The 19,468-nt window shown below is 38.1% G+C and overlaps 1 protein-coding gene across 6 annotated transcripts in view; it reads right to left on the bottom strand.

The window, feature by feature from the left end:
• Positions 1–19,468, bottom strand: part of GUCY1A1 (guanylate cyclase 1 soluble subunit alpha 1) — a 50,167-nt gene that overhangs the window by 6,494 nt on the left and 24,205 nt on the right. For all 6 annotated transcript variants that reach the window (XM_045831429.1, XM_045831432.1, XM_045831428.1 and 3 more), the window contains 6 exons: positions 17,499–17,864; positions 11,524–11,585; positions 7,993–8,051; positions 5,986–6,695; positions 4,161–4,646; positions 1,129–1,272 (listed from right to left, as the gene is read on the bottom strand). In XM_045831429.1, coding sequence (XP_045687385.1) covers positions 1,129–1,272; positions 4,161–4,646; positions 5,986–6,695; positions 7,993–8,051; positions 11,524–11,585; positions 17,499–17,753 — 1,716 coding nt within the window. In that variant the 5' untranslated portion in view covers positions 17,754–17,864. The remainder of the gene's footprint in view (positions 1–1,128; positions 1,273–4,160; positions 4,647–5,985; positions 6,696–7,992; positions 8,052–11,523; positions 11,586–17,498; positions 17,865–19,468) is intronic.

Here is a 19,468-nt window from a genome sequence, read left to right as displayed (position 1 = left end):
CTCGCCAAATTTCTGATGCACAGAATCCATGCATAATAAAGGATTTGCGTTCTTGTAGCATTAAATACATGAAAGTGTGTCACACCCGAACTTAGAACTGGGAAGATGGTGGACTTAGGAAACAATTACAGAGACTTACATGTATGGTATCTATTAACATTGAAGAGAATCAAGACTAAAATTCTAAATATTATAGTTTTATTTTACATTTTTTCTTTCTTCTCTATATATCTTATTGCATATCAGATAAGATTCAATGTCACTTCAAAGGCCCATTTCTGGGTCATCAAATTGAGGCCTATCCTGTAAAAATTAAGTGACAGATTGACTATCAGTGCCATAAATAAAGACAATCAGCTCATGTTCTACTGATGAAACCAGTGCCTAGCATGTTAATTTTATTTTCTCATCTGCAATAAAATATTCTGGGATCTGACTCATCAAGACATTTTTAAACTTTATCTGTCCTGGAAAACACTGGTAGATTAATAGTCAACATTCATTCTACTCTGATGTCCTCCCCTACAAGTACTGGAAAATTAAAATTACATTTTCCAAACTCCCTGGCAGTTTCTAGATGCATTAGGTTGGGTGAATCAGATACACTTGCGTGAGATTTGAAAGCCAGGACTTCTGCCGTGACTACATTCGTTGTGATGCTTGAGTGTGAGCCTAACTGGGAGCCTTTGAGTTCCCTGTGGCACGCTTAGTGCAAGCCCAGCTTCCAGTCACTCATGTCGTGGGGGTTGTGATGCAGGGTTTCCAGGGGGCTGATTCCAATCAGTAGGTGCAGTTTTGTTCTGTGGCCAATAGTAGAGGCAGCAGCTTTTAGAACACAATGGTTATAGTGGTCTAGCTTTTCCTGAGCAGGCCAGCTTCCTGATCGAGGAAAAGGCAGAGGTTCTGATTTCTGGCTGTCAGAGCCATTTTTTAAAAGCTCAAGTTATAGATAACTTCTTTGGTCCATGTAATGATTCTCTAAACCACCTCATACGATGTCGTAAATCTCCCTGCTTAAATAAATTAGAGAGCTTGCTCTCAGCAACTGAGCCCTGACTAATACACCACTCTTTTGATAACTAATAAGCATTTACTCTCATTTCCTGGACAAGGTATGATCCACTTTACCTTGATAGGTTCTCCATGGGGAGACATGACTTCGTCAGAGAGCTCCATCATCTTCAGGGCCATCAGCGCTATCTGAACAGCATGTGTATCACTTTCTTTGTGTAATCCCCCAGCCACACAATATGCATCGCCAATGGTCTCCACCTACACATAACACATTTCCCAAGCTCAGGAAGAATCACAGTGTATAACATATAGCAGAAGTTATGAGTCATACAGTAAAAATCTTGGTGTTCTCTATGATACTGGCTGCAAAAAGCTACCAACTAATTTAAATCCACCAAATTGTAATGGCTGTCTTTTTCCTCTTCTCTAAATATTTATTGTCTCTTATCAGATATTCTCATTTTTCTTACACAAAACTTCTAGGGTGGAGAAATGGAAGTGAGAAAAACAAGATACATAAACCTACAGTAATTTCCCATTTCACTCAGAATAAATGCCAAAACCCTTACTTATAGCAGGCCCAAAGTTCCTCTTGACCTGCCTCTCTGCCCATTCCTGACTTTACCTGGTAATTCTCCCTTTTGCTCACTTCACCTCAATGCCACTGGCCTCTCCTGTTTCCTTTCACATGTACCAAACATGCTCTCACTTGCTAGTCCTTTGCCAGGAATAATATTCCTGCAGATAACCACTTGGTTTGTCCCTCATTTCCTTCAGCCCCTGTGAAACATCGCTTTATGAGAAAGACCACCCTCTATGAAATAACAATTGCCCTTAACTTGCTTCATATTTTCCTCCATAATATTACACCACATAAAATACTATAAATGTACTTATTTGTTTATTGCCCTTCTTTCCTCCAGTAGAATGTAAGCTCTCTGAGTTTGTCTATTCTATTAACTCCTATATCACCAGTGCCTGGTATATTCACCAATGAATGAATTAGGTAGCAATGCCTCCCATCAGATTTTTCTCAACAGTGAATGCATAAGAAGTGCTTAACAGAGAGGTTAATGTATCACAGGTGCTCAATAAATGCTACTAATTAGGAGAAGCAGTACCCTCACCTCTACTTAGAGTTAGGTGCCTAATCTCTGTGCTATTGTGGCACTTTGTACAGACTTGAGTGAAATTGGTCCTTCATCATGCCATATGGGAATCCAGCATTTGTCAGTGCCACCACCAACCCCCTCCCCAACATATGTCAACTCTTCTCACAGGGATTGTGCCCACCCATGCTGGAAAATGCTAGATAACCAGTAGATATATGCTAAAACAATGAATAAATAAATAGTAAAACAAACAGACAACAAAATAATTGAAAGAGAAAAAATGACATTAAATAAAGCCCAGGTATGATCAGACCCTGAATAAATAAACTTGACTGTTGCTTGGAAGCCAGGATACTTCTAGAGCAGCCTATGATTATACGTTCTGTGTATCCTAAATGTACTTTATGGTGAAGACCCGTATTTATTGATGGCTGTCTCCAGGCATTTTCATGAAAAATCAGGAGTAGAGAGAAGGCGGACATGACGACCAGCAGGGAAGGTGACTGACTAGTTCGAGCTGCAGCTGGGTTAGTCAGAGAACTTCGGTCGTCAGGAGGCTTGATTCTAAATACGTGACAGAAATAACCATGTTTTTTCAACTTGAAGAAGAGGGCTGCTTCTTCTGCTATCAATCAGAGCAGTTTGCAAAGAACAGCAAGAATTCCTTCTCATAATTCTGAGAAAGGAGACATCCTCAAGATAGATACTGTCTACAAATAAATATAATAAATTCCACAAGAGGCCATCAAGCTTAACCTAACCAAAGCCAATTATTTTATCTGTAATTATCCAAGGACCTATTTTTGTCTTAAGGGATCATAGCTCTATCTGGAATTTCCTGTTAGAAATTTTAAAAAAGAAGCTTTTTTTACTTCCAGCATCTAGATTTTAAAAAAGGGCTTTCATATTCCCATAAATAATTTCTGTTTTCTCTCCAATCATCTATTTTGTGTTCAGTTAAACTCTGAAATTTCAGATTATGTGGCAAATTAAGAGATGATTCAAGCCACACAAATGAGAAGCATGCTCTCTTCTTAATGCTCATGTCTAAAACAATGCAAAATACTTTCAATCAGTAAAAAATATGTTTTACTTCTAAAAAACAGGCAGCACATGAAATCTCTTCATGAGTTCTCTTTTTGATAATAGTTGCAGTTAAATAGTAGCGTATTACAGCCTGGGGGCAGTCCTGTGCGTCCCCAGTGCCTGGAGTGATGCCTGGTTCATCCTAGGTGCTCAGTCCTGCTGCCTGATGAATAACTGATATCATTTACCATGACAAGTACGACGATCTTGTTCATCAAGATTGCAGGACATGATTTATGTTGTTCATGCATGGTAACCTTTGGGTGGATAACATCTTCTCTGTTTCAGAAATGAGAAAGGTTAACTTTCTCAGCTCACAAAGCATGTCAGGTAGAGACAGAACTTGAAGACAGACCTCTCTTATTCAGGCATCTCTACCCATGGCCTCCCCACAGTAATGCCTTAAGTAGGTAATTGGGATTTCTTCTAACTGGCCATCATGATACACTTTTTATGTAGCAATACATAAAAAGTATCATGTTGACTCTGTATTGAATTAATCTATTTGAATACCATTTGTATAATCCTCACATTTCTTTACTTTTATAGATACAAAGGATAAGTTTTTCCTGTACAAGCCATACTTTGAATTGTATGATACTTAATAACTCAGTTTCCTTAGTCAAGTGTAAGGCTCACTGGCTTACAAACTTTACCTGACCATGGGTCCTACACCCTGCTCTCCACTCAGTCTATCATCCCACCATTCTGTGCCTATGCCTTGAGAAGACAATGTGGCAGTCTTTTCATGTTATCATTATCTCTGTTTCTGAGCAGATTCTGAGCTATTTCTGGCTGGCAGACACCCCCTTGATTAATGCACAACACTCACTCCCAGGATGGCCCTGTTCAGACAGCGTCTTGTGTGCAGTATCACTCAGACCCTAGTTGTGCTTTTTCTCAGTGACTTCTGCCTGGAAAATGGTCATTGCCCTGCTCCAGCCCTACCTTGTAGACATCCAGCTCTCCACACTGCCGGTCAAAGCGCGTGTAGAGAGCATTGAGCATGGTGATGACCTGCAGCGGTGAGCACTGGGAGCAGATGGCAGTGAACCCAACAATGTCTGAGAAGAGCATGGTGACGTTATTGAACTTCTTGGCTTGCACCACTTGCCCTTGCCACAGCTGCTGCGCCACCTCAGAGGGAAATATAGAGCACAGAAGATCAACTGTCTTCTTCTTTTCCTCCTCCAGGGCTTGGTGGGCTTGCTCAAGGGTAGCCTTCAGTTTCCCCAGCCTCTTCTTAAGGCCGTCTTGAGCTCTAGCCTGTTCTCCTATCAAGACCACATCTCTCAGTGCATTGTGAATCGGGATGTCTGAGAGGTAGAGCCCTCGTCCTGTAAAATCTTCTAATCTGTCCACACAGGGAGACCCCAAGAACAAGATTGCACTGGATTCAATGATGTAGATCATTTGGCCTTTGAGATCCATAACCTGTAAAGCAAAGGAGAACCAATTCCTGTGGTTTACTCAAGTTCCCAACACCCTTTTGATACAAAAGGAGAGGAAGTAGATACAGTGATAATCCTTTTGTATTCAACTTGATTTTTTCTACCTGCTGACCATTAACAATATGCATTCTTACAGTTCTTACTATTAGTTCTAAAATGAATGCAGGCATTCAAAGAGTATACTCTACATATAAATCATAATTCTCAATAAACAATGCAAATAATTTTTTCTTCAAAACTTTCTTAGTAAGTGGCATGCTGCTGCTTTTGTTACTACATTCTTTTGACAGTAGCAGCCAGGAGAAGTAATTGCTGCAAGGGAGGCTTAAGAAAAGTGACACTTCAAGTGATTATCCTGGATCACACAGTTTATCTGCATGAATATGTATGAATATGTACATGTGTGTTCACTGCAGCAAAGAGTCAGAAGCAACCCAAATGTCCTTCAATAGCAGATGGTTAAATAGAGGAAAACCTTACAACGAGATTCTACATAGCCTCTGAAAAGTGAAATAGGCTTCTATCTAATGTAATGGAAAGATGCCCAAAATATTTTTTTAGTAATGAAATGGAAGTTATAAATAGTACTTCTTTGTTTTAAACAAAAATGCACATAAGTTATGTCTTTGACCTTTTTACTACAGTTACCAATTTTTTAAACATTTACCTATGAGTTGTATGATAAAAAGTAATAAAGCTGTTTTCATTTTGGGAACAGTATGTCTGCTGAGGTTATGCATGACTAAACTTTATATGCATTCTAATCCTCTCTATTAGCTTTGCTGTACTATCAACTATGTTTTAGCAAACTTTGTATCCTAAGAGCAAATGATTACCAAAGTTCTTTACCATGAGGTGACAAAATATTTCTCCCCATCCATCCTCTAACAATTAAATAAATTATTGATTTCTTCCATGTTTATTATATATTGAATTAAAAACCCATTTAGTTGGGTCCTATAAGAAAAAAAGTAGTTTTTTGTGTGTGTTTTTAAGAAAAATGTCTCTTATTCCAAATTAAGGCAGTTATTTCATGATTGAAAACATATTTTGTATAAATATTTTTATAATTTAGTTATAAAATGCTTCATAAAGATTTTAAAAGGTAGACTGCATTCATTGAGTGTTTGTGAAGTAAGGGTCAAGAAGAAATGCATGCAGAAAGAATCTTGTTTTCAATTTATTAGAGCCTTAAAAGTATTTCAGCGTTGTTTTCTCAAAACATTTGAAGCAATACATATGTATTTGTGCCTTTTTTGGCTTCTGGTCCTTAGTATGAAATAATTGATTTTACATTCAAAATTCTATCATGTTTCTCTTACCCGTGAAGATTTCTTCACAGAGTTGTCCCATCTCCTCACTCGGACCACAAATTGCATATTCAACATAGTCATGATTCCGCTAAACGTTTGGCTGACTTTTGGAGTCAGAATTTCAAAGTACTCTTCAAAATTAGGCTTTCCTTGGAAGTCTCTCCTGTTCATCAGCCTCCTGATCCCATTGCCAAATTGCAGAATTGTCATATCTTGGTCAAACATGAAGTGGAATGGAAATGTCTTACAGAAGAGAGAAGCAGGGATGACCAGTGAGGACTGGGGTTTGCCTGGGGACAGGGATGGCTTGGTGCTTTTGACATGAACTGAGTATAACAAATAGGGCTGATTCACAAACTCGCTGCTGTCATCCCGGACACAGGAAGGCATTAATGACACTGCCACTTCAGTTTCATACAAGATGTGAGCTGCTGCCTTGATGATGCCGGGAAGAATCAAGGACGTGGTCCTCTTAGGGAAGAAATAGTAAACATTTAAGAAGTCATGATCTTTCTCCAGGCAGAGGATGGACGCATCCTCCAGCCTGCCCTTCTTTTCTGCTTCTTGGCAGGGGCTGCTCTGTTTCAGGAGGGTGCTGAAGCTATTTAAAAAATCTTTGAGGGTTCCTCCAACCACACCCAGGATGTACTCATCTTCCTCATAACATATTTTGAAAAGCTCTTCACCGAGGGATTCTTTGATGATCTCCACGGGAACTCCTGAAAGCATATATTCACATTTTCTGCCACATTTGTGCTGTTACTGCTATTTTAAACATTGTTTTATTTATTTAATGATTTAGTTCCTTTTATATATCATAATAAGAGTTCCAGTCCCAATTAACCATCTATATTGAAATTATCTGTATAGATTAGTTATTAAAATTCTGGTAACTTAGAATAAAAATCCCCAATCATTTATTTGGAAAAGAATGATCAATTGAGTATAATGTACAACTTCCATCTCCCTAAAAAACTTAGCTCTAAAAGAGCAAGTGGAATTGTAGGGTCGGGCCCCTTTCAGAAAAAGCCCTCCCACCTCGGCGATGACACAGCCAGTCCATCCTGACGGGAAGGTACAGCCACCCTCGCAGGGCCTCAGGAGAACAAGCTTCAGACGCAGGCATTAATTTGAAATCACTGGTCTCGAAACTCAACTTTCTCATTTTTTTAGAGATAATATAAAGCAATTTTCTCTGAGTATAATATCCTTCTCATTGGTTAATGTTACGCTAGTGAATATGTGTTTGGAATATATTACTTTCTGCAACTTCTTCCTTAACCTCCTTTATTCTTTAAACTCTGTGCACCACCAATTTTTTTTATCTGGAATTGAGGGAAAAGTAGTGCCTTTTTCATGACACTCTTGTGGTATGTGGGGAAGGTGTTGAGAATAGTACCTGCTTCTAAGAGGGTTCAATATAATTAGCCATAATCACCATTATTATTATTATTATTACAATCTTAATATCTTATACTTTTAGAAAAAATTAACTTGTTGGGCTATGTACTCAAACCGTGAAAAGACAGTAAAACAAATTTACTCATATACTGGTCTCCCTAAACTAAGTATCAATATGAGAACACTGTTAACCCCTTTTCCCATGATTGTTTCGGGCCTTTTAATTCTTTTTTTTGTTTTACTTTGCTGAATAGTATTTTTCCTGCAAAAACTAGGAATCCTTAGTCAACATCAAGACCAAAGCTATAATTATCTATGAGTCAGATTTCCATGCAGCTGTATCTAATTCTCAGCAAATAACCATTATAAGAAGAGGAAATATTTTAGATCAAACAAAAATATATAGCATGGAAAAGAGTTATTCTTTACGCCAACACAACACATCGAACACTTCACACTGGAACTCACTAGCAAATATAAATAAATATTTTAAGAGAAAATATAAGTTCCATAAGTAACTATTTTTACTAATAGAAAATATTAGTTCACTGGTAAAATATCAGTTCTAAAATTATAATTATTTCCTAATCACATAAACTCAAACACGTCTATTACCTGTGGCAAGTGCTTGGTCTGCAATTATTGTTTCCAAGTCTTCTCTTTCCACACATTTTCTGAAATTATTTCAATATCTTAAATTATAAACTGACACATGAATGCTAAAACTTCATTTATAACAAGTTATGACAAATAATAATTTAAATTACCTTTTCTGCAGAGGCAAAGGTTGACTATCGAGTTTACAGCAAAGGAGCAGCGGCATGTACAACCCAGAGCATGCTGGGAAACCCCCAATATACCTGACACAGAGTGTTCGTTCCACCATTTCTTACGAAGTACTTACCTTTCAACTGAACTTCACCTAGACTAATGCCGTGGCCGTCTACACTGGCAGGCGACCAGGAATAGAAATGGCCCACCAGGGGACGGTGATAAAGCTGCCCAGAGTTTTTCTGAAAACCCAGTCAGGAAGAAATACCTACCTACACATCGGCAAATGTCACTTTTAAGTATCCTTATTTTTTTCTAAAGCAAATACACAGTAAATCCTGTCTACTTAACTCTCAGGCATCTTTATATTAAATTTTATTCTTGATCTAGTATAAAACTGAGTGGCTAAATAAATCTATTCTTTACTCAGTTACTGGTTTTACTCAGTGCACTGGTTTCTATAGCATAGAAGTTGATCACATAATGGCATACATTTTGACTGATAGAGGCTCTGGTAATTCCAACTAGACAACTTACTGATTTATGTCTGCCAAACTTTTTGTTGATGATTCCTGATAGTGATGACCAATTATGAGCAACTTTGCCAAACTCTGGAAGCATAGTAAAGAATACCCAAGTTCTGCTTGTGGTGCCGTTTGCCATTAGACAAGCCGAGTGCACAAACAGGCATAAATCTATAATTCTTAACAGGTTTCAAAGAACATGATACAGTAGAGCAGTTTCAAAAGGAAATATTTTCAAGAAGGAAAGTTTCTCAGTCCACTACTTTATCATGTAAACTTATATTGCTTACAATTATTTAAAATAGCAGGTAGAAATATTTTCTTATTTAAGTGGGCTGAGGAGCACTAAATGGCATTATCTAGTTGACTTTAGAGGCCCTCAGGCACCCTGATGTATACAACTTCTTTATAACATCTCACAGCATCTGTGTACTCTCTTGTGTGCTCACCACCCAGAGCCTGTCCTTCTTTTACCACCGAACCCCTTGATGTATATTATTTTACATTAATCAGTCTTTAGACTTGTTTCTTTTTTAAGCAACTTCTATTTTTTGTAAAGGAGGAGAACAAATCTTCCCAGAGAATTATAATTTTGCCAATTCCCAGCACCCATGATATGAGATATGAGCAAAATGAGTTAAACAGCGTGTAGTGTAATTCAAAATAGGTTCCTTATCTTTATTTCAGAAAAGGAGGTATCAGGCTGTATATGCACCAGCAAATGTGCACACACACACACACACACACACACCAGCTGTGAGTCCATACACGTGATGATGTGAACAAAAGGTCCTAGAAAAAGAAACAAAACAAAAGCTCTACCTGCAACCACCTCAGGGAGACCCCAGAATGGTTCTACTTAAACTCATTCACTTAAAGAATAGATGGTGGTGAGCAGGGAACTCCAGTCTTCCATTTAGGAACAGTTTATTATTTAACATGTTGGTATTTTTCTTTTTTTTTTAAGATTTTATTTATTTATTTTTAGAGGGGGAAGGGAGAGAGAAAGAGAGAGAGAGACATCAATGTTCAGTTGCTGGGGGTCATGGCCTGCAACCCAGGCATATACCCTGACTGGGAATCGAACCTGCGACACTGTGGTTCGCAGCCCATGCTCAATCCACTGAGCTACGCCAGCCAGGACATGTTGGTATTTTTCTTTTCAAGTTACATAGATAATAAATAGTCTGAAAAACGGAGTAAGGTATGTTCAGCAGTTGGCAAAATGAGAACAGTGGAAATGGCAGTTACCCTGCCAAAAAGATGGGGAGAAAACCCAGAAACAAAGAACATACCCAAGAATCTGAGAAGGCAAAGCAGAGAGTAGCCATTTGGCATACCAACAGGCACTCTTAGGAGAAAAGAAGGGCCCTCATCTTATTTCAACAACTGAATAATCACCACTAGGACAATTTAAAAGTATGATCAGCTCTGCAAGAAGTCTTGGAAATGGTTAAAGATTTTTCAAGATTTCCAAATAAAATATGTATTTTTTGAGTTTTGAGATTTTTAAAAGAGATAACATCGCTGGGAAAACATCCTAATGGAATGTTTGTACCCATCCAGCTTTGAAAACATTTAGAACACAAAGCCCTAAGAATAAATTTTGTGTGAACTGGCTGCCAAGGATCTCAGCAGACAGACACAGTAGCGCGGCTCCACTGACTTGGGGCTCTCTTATCAGCCTGACCGAGAGTGGAGGTCAGAGGTGTTCTGGAATGCTCTGCATATCACTCATGTAAACAAAGCTCCTGTCAGACACGGGGGTTCGCACTCTCTCCTTCTGAACCCGTCTGTGACCCCTTCTTGGCAGCCCGCTGCCTGCAGTCTGGGAACAGTAAGTCAGCAGGGAAAATTACACGCAGATAATCCACAAAACAGATTATTCACTCAAGAGCAGTAGGGAGATGAATGAATTTATAAAATATTCCTGACAATGGTACTGGTTTGCAAAACTTCACTGTTCAATTCCATAAATTTAAACTAAAGTATATGTTCTGTCATTTCCAGATTAAATAATCCTTGGGATTTCAGAGAATCAAAAACAAGGCTAAATCAAGTTATCTACCAGCAATAACTGTGCCAAGATATATTTGAAAAATTGATGATATAAATCAGATTGCTTTTGAATATTACCTTATATATTAAGTCTCTGCAGAAAGCTAGCTTAACGAAAATTTCAAAGACACAGTAATAAGAAAAGAACTGTGAACACAACTGATAGTCAGTCAGTGCAAACACCAGCATAACCGAACTGGATATGAAGATACTGAAATACTCCTCTGAGGATTAATAGCCACTGCCCCAAGTCCCCTAAGTCAACTCCCTCCATTCTCTCCCATTTCATCTCCTCCCGATGCAGCACCTGAAAGTCTAACCTGGGAAAAAGGGCAGAAGTGGGGGGAGAGGGAACACCAGAACCTTGCTCCAACCCTTTAGCAGGATTCTCCAGGCAAGGAGTGTGCCTGCGTGTTTGGTATCCATGCCTTCCCTGTAGAGTATTTTAGAAATTACCTTGTAGTAGGAAAGAAGAGGCCCCTGGGAGCTTGTTAAAAGCAGCAGGATATGGCAACATAGTTAAAATCATGGGCTCTGAAACACCCAGGTTCGAAATTCTGGTCTGCTTTTTCCTAACCCCCCATCAAATTCTAAACATCTTACATAAACCTGAGCTTAGTGATGCATAAAATGGGAAAAATAAATGCACTCACTTTCAGATTAGTGGCAGCTAAAATACTTAGTCCAGATTGGGCATTAGAAATACACTGATACTTTCAGTAAGCGTTGGTTGTTAGTGGTGGTATTGGTGATGGTAATAAGAAGTTCATACAACTAAAGTGGTTCAATTTACCTGCTTTCTTTTATTTTGTGTTTTGCCAGTGTTCTCTGAAGTGCAAGGTTCAGCCGCTCAAACTGAAAATTGAAAAGAAAAGTTGTAAACATTCTCTTAAATAATAATGAACTTGAAGATACACATTTTAAACACTCGTCTTGAAAGTTTCTTGTAAAGAAGCAGACACACTATTATCACAATGAGAAGTGTCGTGACTTTACACTTTGGAAAATGAGATTGATTTTCCATGGGTTTTTCAAACTTGGGAAGAAACAATGAGCTCACACTAATCTGAGTTTGGATGTGGTTGTAGACCACAGGCTTTGCCCTTGGTGGATCCTCTGACAACCACAGAACAAGGTCAAGTGAGTTGACATCTGAACAGACGACCCCAGTTTGGTAATGTCAGGTCTCCCATGAAGGGATCCTGGGCATCACTTCCTCTGGGTCAGGAAACCCCTCGGCTGTGCTGCCAGGACCTCACGTCAGCGTGGCTCCAGCCAAGCCAAGCCCTACCCCTTTCACAAATGCTACACCAGCCGTGCCAGGGACTCTCGGCCCTTAACTCCACATGCGAATTTATGTTTCACTTACCGTTCCCATCTCCTGGTCTAAAAACTCTGGTGCTGTCTCTGTCTTTCCCCCTTCTTCATACCTTAAATCCAGTCTGTCACCAAGGTCAGCTGATCACTGATTTGGAACATATCTTGGATTTTCCCTAGTTTGCACTCATGTTTTTTCTTTAAACTAATAATCCTCACCAGACACTTACAGTTTTACTCTTTTATGGATTTCATGATTTTTTCTATACTGTAAGGTATTGCATATAAGCTACCATATTTTAAATACTTGCTGACTATCTATTAATCTTTCTTAACTGCTTGTTGTCCTTAGCTAATAAGGAGAAGCAGAGCATTGGTAAGTAGTACTGCTAATTCTTTTGCATTCCATGTAAAATTATATGTATCTACATGGGTATACATAACTGCTGACTCTTTCTGTAGTTTACCCAGAGAAAAGTGAAGAATTTTCTGGCTATGTTCCAAGTTGGGAAATTCCTTTCTCCTTAAGAACTATTTATATCTTTCTGAGTTTCCACTGGTCAAGCGAGGCAGGCGGTGGAGTTCAGCAAATTAGGCCAAGCTTCTGTTTTAAGAAATTAAGTTAATAACTTACAAAAAGGACTTTCCATTTTAATGTGCATTATAGAGCTTAGAAAAGAAATTTGAACTTTATTGAAAAAATACAAGTGCTGAAAAAAAAAAGAAAAGAAAACAAATTTACAATGTAGAGCAACTTCTCTGACTGTTCCGATAAGGAGAGAGAGGATATGTCTGCTTCTGGATGAAAGAAAGGCTGGCAGGAGCCTTATCTGGTGGGCAGATTCGAAGCAAAATTGGGGACCTATATGACGGCAGAGGGTGGGACGCCTGGCGGGTGAGGAACATGTTTGGAAGGGAAAGTATGGGCATGTTTCTCTGTGGCCTTTTATGTTAAGGAAGGAGAGACCTTAAATAGAAGACTCTAAATGAGGTGGATTAGCCAGGATGCCTGAAAAGCTTCAGTAAAAGGTCTCGAGGACCTTTTACTTTGTTGAAAGTTACTCTGGCATACCTAACACCAGCATACTCATGTAGATTAAAATTCATGAAAGCGTGGGTTTTGTGAGTTCCTTCTTCCTGAGAAACATATACAGATGGGCAAAGGGCTCATCAATAAAATGAACATCATTGCCTTTGCTCATGAGCTCTCACTTCTGCTTCATGCCTTTGCTACCTGCCCTTGTTATTATTATTTGTCTTCTCCACTAGAGTAGAATCTCCAAAAGGGCAGAGAATACCTGTTTTATTCACCACTATGTCCAGCACCTACAACAGTACATGGCCATAGGAGATGTTCAGTACATATTGATGGAATGAATAAATGAATGAATGAATGAATGAATAACACTCCCCTATCAGCATTCAAAGACATGAAGACCTCATCTGTAAAATTACATCAGTGAAGCAAGAGACCCAAGTACAGCGGTATTACTCTTTTACCTTGCTTATAAATAAATTTAGATTGCTTCCAATTTAAAATAATTTGAATTATGTTTGCATATATATGAATTGTTACTCTGGCCAGAAACTTCTGATAGACAATGAAAAAAAGAAAACCCATCCAATTCTGTTACTGAAGATTTTTTCCTTTTTACGCTGTACACCTCAAGCTAATACAAAATAATGTTGAATGTAAACTATAAGTGAGAAAAATAAAATAAATAATATTTTCTTCCTCCTCCCCGAATGCTACTGGAGACATTCTTTCTCTCTTTATCTTTCCCTTTGCAGTCAAGATCCTTCTAGGACTCTTATTTCCTTCCCACTCTCACCAGAAATTTTTTTTCTAGTCCTTTCCATGTAATGTAAATGCTGCCATTGTAAGAGGGAGGAAAAATGGTCTGTCTTCCCATTGCTGGGGTCAGTGAAACACAGGTATTCCTGACTTTCCATTTTGAACCAGAATGTGATTTTCTAAAGACAAAGGTGCTCAAGTCCTAAGAAAGCTCTAGTAGTATACTCTAGTGACATGATGAGTTAACAGACTTTTGTAGCTATTTTCATAATATACCATTTTTCTTCTCTGGAAAACTATTATAAAGTCAAAGAAACACAACCAAACCAAACCCCCAAACTTTCCTGGCAAAACATTTATCTGTAAAGGCTGCTGGTGCACAGTTTCCTGCTTTGGCCCTGTAGCTTCTGTAACATATCCTGAGTGTAGATACTGGGATGACACAAGTCCACAGTGCCATAGGCAGGACTCAACTTTAAGTGAGACCTGTCATCCACAGCCCATGTCAGGGCCTTGTGACATACCATCAGCGACTACAAGACTCTAGGCAGGTCAGTCAGATGCTACACATCCCAACAATTCTATATATTGATCTTTAGTTTAGTATGGAATTTTAGGACTAAATGGAATATTTCCTTTAAAATTAATCCCCTACAATCCAACACACATAAATATTATGCAGTAGATGCAGTAGTCTCCTGCAGATTTTTACTTGCCCAGCACTCAAACTCCCTTTTACTTGGGAAAGCCTCTATTTTGAGTTTTGGGAAATTGGGCTCTGCTTACATCCACAATCCTTAGACCCTGAAGGGTTGCGGATCATGGAATTTCTGATTCCTGGAGGAAATGCCTGTCCCCAAAAGTGAATCAAGTGTCGCTCTTGAGTTTGTTCCTCTTTGCTTCACAATTATTTTTTGACTTGATAAAGGGTAGATATGTATTCATTGTTAAAATAAGTGCATCCCTGACACATACACTGTATGTTAATACCTCTGGTATACCTGTCATTTGATGCATTACTGCCATGAACACTGAGTAGACAAAATTCCGTTCGTATGGTTTAACTATTTCAGTTGATTTTCAACTTTTCTACAGTTTTCAATAATTTTCTAAACCGAAGTTATTTCAATTCTTAAGGATAAATTATAATTTTGTTTCTTTTTTTTTCTTTGAAACCCACTGTATTGAAACACATATAGAAATGGTACAACTCTCCTCAGATCCACTTGGTCTCATGAGATCTTTGACTTGGGGTAATACCATCTATTTAAGCATATTTGATTCAATTGATGCAATTCAGTAAGTGGGTTCTGGTGTTTTACAACTATGGCTAATACTACATTGCAAGTTCCTAAACACACTCTGCCTGGAGAGTATACAGGATTTGGGGGGAGCAACAGTCATGAAAAATGAGAAAACAATATTATAATAAAAAGAGCAATAAAGTATGAATGAGTGGTACAGACCTTTCCATCTTGCCAGTTATCTCTTTTATTAAAAGCGAGTGCCCTAAATTTATATCCTCAATTTCTTCAAACAGAAGTGAAAAATTTGAGTTGGATGATCAGTGAGGTCTTTTTAAGCTCTGCTATTCCTCTACTTTAGAATGACATCTCCTATTTTGAATTTGCCATTGATAATACATTTTAATATTTGTCCCCCATAATAACATGAATTGGGAAGTTAAATTTGATTTTCTAAAATGAAAACTATGATGCTGTCAAATGATATTTAGAGTCTCTTTCTCTGAATGATTGATACAACTGAAACTAAACAGTATAATAAGAAGCAAATGTCTACTTTAAAAAATTAAAAAGTGCTATTTAATTGAAGATATGCAGATGTTTGCACAGTTGATGAAATAATCTAGATTATTATCACACAGTCCAAGTGTATTCAACACAAGGACATTTTTTTGTCACAAGACAAATGGCCTTAGTTGTCAAAGAGGAATTCTAGTCAATAATGCCAACTATACTCCTATCTCTTAAACGTGTTCCTTGATCTTAGCCAAAATGCCAAAAAGCAATGCCTCTTAGCATTCTTATAGCCTTGCCTTCACCATCTGCTTCATGACAGTATCGCCAAAACTCAATGATTGCTCCTATGAGTTCACAAACAACACAGCTTATTCTAAATAAGAACAAAGAAAAAAGTAAAATATTTATATCAGTATTTGGAATGTTTCAACATGTGTATGACTTCTACTTAAAAACTCAAAATCTATCAAACAAAACCATGAAGCCGACACAACAATGACGAGACTTGGGAGAAGTGTGGAGGACGTCCAGCTTCCCCGTGGGCACCATCTGTTCCTCCCTGGGCACCACACTCTGTCTTTGGAAATGAGAGTCCCAACCACTTCCCAGACTGTGACGCTGCCCGGCTCCCTGGCAAGAGCTACATCCTTCATCCCAGCCAACGCTGGCTATCTAGTGACTAGCATAGTGTGAGAGTAATTAGATGGTTCTATTTCAAAGGCTATTAACCGAAGTTCTATTGTGGTAATATTATATTTGGAATAAGTTCCTCCACTTTCTGCTCATTCTAGTTTACCCATATTCCAAGTGTCAATTCAAGTCTCTTCTTTCTCAGTCACTCAAGCCCATATTGCTTGACAGCAGTAATTGCTCTACCCTTCAAACACTATGCGACTTTGGTCAAGTTACTGAACTCCTCTAGTCCTTAGGAGGGAAACAAGATTACCTCTGAAGTTCCTCTGAGTCCTAAAAGTCAGCAAGTCTGTGGTTCTTCAATGCCTTGGTACTGAGTCAGTTAAAAATTACCAGCGGATGACAATAGCTGGAGTCTAACTACATCAATGTCCAAATTCATAGGTTAAGTGAGTTTCTATAAAACTGAACACTGATGGAGGGAGAAGGACATCATGAACACAGTCAGCTGCTGTTCTCTTTAGCCCTGCAGAGGGAGGGGAGCTCTCTACATGCCCCTTCTATTCCTAAGTTATTTGACCAAGAAGGTGCTCCTTATCTCAATATGGCACTAGATTATGAAGCTCACAAAGCTTTTTCAAGAAGTGCCTGAGCTAACAACACAGACATTGGTAATCACAGGACCATGACTCTGACCCAAAAGAGCAGGTTATGCCTGGCTCGAGCAGAGATTTCAGACCCAGAACCAGCAGGACAAGAGAGATTTTCCCACCCCAACAAATTGTCAGGTGATGCATGAAGCTCTTGGAGTTGGAAGAAGAGAACATGGCAGAAAGTAAGTTATTCTTCAAGGAAGTTAATTTTAGAATAATAGTGAACAACTACTAGGCATTTATGTTATGGCAAGAGGTATGGATCACTTCACTTCATGATCATTAAAACACTAGAATGTAGAGACTGTTATTGTTTCCATTTTACAGACAAGAAAGCTGATGCTAAGGAACTAAGCAATCACTCAAAATTATAAAACTTGCCAGAATGCAGGGTCCCTTCTAAAAGAATTCAAGATGTTAAACGTTTTAAGATAAATACAATTTAAGAATATGATTGCTTTAAAGGAATGTTTTTGTATGTTTCCAGGAAATATGCTACCTCTATCATAGTCTTGAAAGTGAGAAAGCAAGTGTTTACATTTTCCTTAGGAAAACTTTTTTTAAACAGTTTTCAAAGTATCAGTAAAATCATAAAAGGACAAGCACTCACCTCTGGGAAAATCAGTTTGCAAATGCTCTCAGCCAAAGTGTGAAGATATACTCGACTCCGACTGGTCTTTCTTTTAGGAAGACTTCCTTGTGCATTCTTCTCGGGAACGTTCTGACAGATGGGCAGAGTGGCTTTGCAACTCTCTGAGCTTCCTGCTACCTCTTCTGTTGGATCCTTAGGAACCTGCCCTGGTGCCAGTAACGAGAAAGGACACTCCCCGGTGATCTTGAGATCCTTCAGCTTTGTACAGAACATGGTGTTAGTGGCCTCACTCTGCTGTGGATCTTGTTCTGGTGAGCTGGTCTTCGTATGTGGGATGACAAATAGAAGCCACAATCAGATCAAGGACACTGGTGATTGAGGTTTCTATGGACAGTAGAAAATCAGAACAGAAAGAGAGTGACTTGGAACTCTTATGAAAACAGAAAGAGGTGTGCAAAGACAAAGACCATATAGTCATATTGCATTTTCCAGTAAAAAAAATTCTGGTGGAAATGTCAATTATACAATGGATGGAAAATTTGATAAAGATCTTTAATAGGTGTGCATTTTAGTGTACAGTAAAACATTGCTTTTAACATTTCAATATTTTTCAAATGGAATAGAATTTTCTCTGAAGTGTCCTTATTAGCACAAACTACTGATGTCCATTTTTGTAACCCATTTGGTCTAGTTTGATTACACATGGGTGGAACATTATGGTTTTAAGATAAAAACTAAGTCAAAATGTACATTTTATTAGTGCTAATACCACTACATTTTCACTATACTATCATTTTTGATAAATCAGAATAGCAAAAACCAATGTCTCCCAAATACAACCCCAAATATTTATATATTTGATGCCTAAGTACATGTTTTCAGACTGAAACACCAAATATATGTTTTCAGGTAAGAAACACTGGTTACTGTTTGGTTATGAGCTCAGCTTAATAACAATGCTAATGATCTTGATTAACTGGGTTTACCAACTATTTCCATTCTTGGAAAATTAAAGACAAAAGAAAGAGTGAAAAGAACCTACATTTACTTATCTCTACTATGTGCTGCGGAACTCTGTTCTTACATTTGAGCCTCACAGGAATCATTTAATCATCACAGCCACCATATGGCATAGGTATCATGATCTCTAATGAGCCAGAGCTCAAAAGTTCAGGTCATTTACTTCCATTTGAAATGCTAGAAAATGAAGGAGCTAGAGTTCAAATGTGGGTTCATCTCACTCCATAGTCCATGCATTTTCCACTAACCCAAACTCATATTACAAAATTTTACTAATTTCTAAATAATCAGGCTTAATTTAAAAACTAGGATTAGTTTATCTTGAAGGTATGGCTTAGGAGTTTACATTAAAAAGCAAACAAGAACATAATTCTCCTGCTCATTTGAATGACCTAGGATAGAACCTTATATTCCAGGCTTTACAGCTAACATTCAGTTTTTTTTCTTTTCTACGTGCCTAAATGCTCTTAATAATTTCTTAATATGTATAAGCAATGGTTTGTACATTGTCACAGATAAGTTATCTAATAAGTTTAGAGCAATGGCCAATCCACTTTATGAACTGAAACAAATAAGAAACCCAAATTCAACATCTGACAGGCTTTTGGGTCACAGGATATTAGGTATGGGTGCAGATGAAGATGCCAAATGTCCAGAAGAAGCTGCCAGGACTCTATTACTTAAAGTCATACCCCAAATCTGTGACCAACATGTAATTTATGAATCTTCAAGAAGGTACAAGGAAAATTCTATATATTCTTGAGCAGAAAACATATTCTGGCAGACTAGAAGAGGGATCTACCTCAATAGGCTTGGCATGGTAAATTGGATTTTGAAAGACCTAAAAATTGAAAGCTCTCAACAACATTTCCTTATGACTCGATTCTACAAATATTTATTTCTCAGACTTTACTGCATTTCAGCATAACTCTACTACTATTTACTAACTGCTGTCTTCATATAAAGTT

The sequence above is a fragment of the Phyllostomus hastatus genome, unplaced genomic scaffold, assembly GCF_019186645.2.
Source record: "Phyllostomus hastatus isolate PE091 unplaced genomic scaffold, TTU_PhHast_1.1 phas_contig_159, whole genome shotgun sequence".
Lineage (NCBI taxonomy): Eukaryota > Metazoa > Chordata > Mammalia > Chiroptera > Phyllostomidae > Phyllostomus > Phyllostomus hastatus.
The sequence above is the reverse complement of the archived record's forward strand: the minus strand, read 5'-3'. Positions and strand labels throughout refer to the sequence as shown.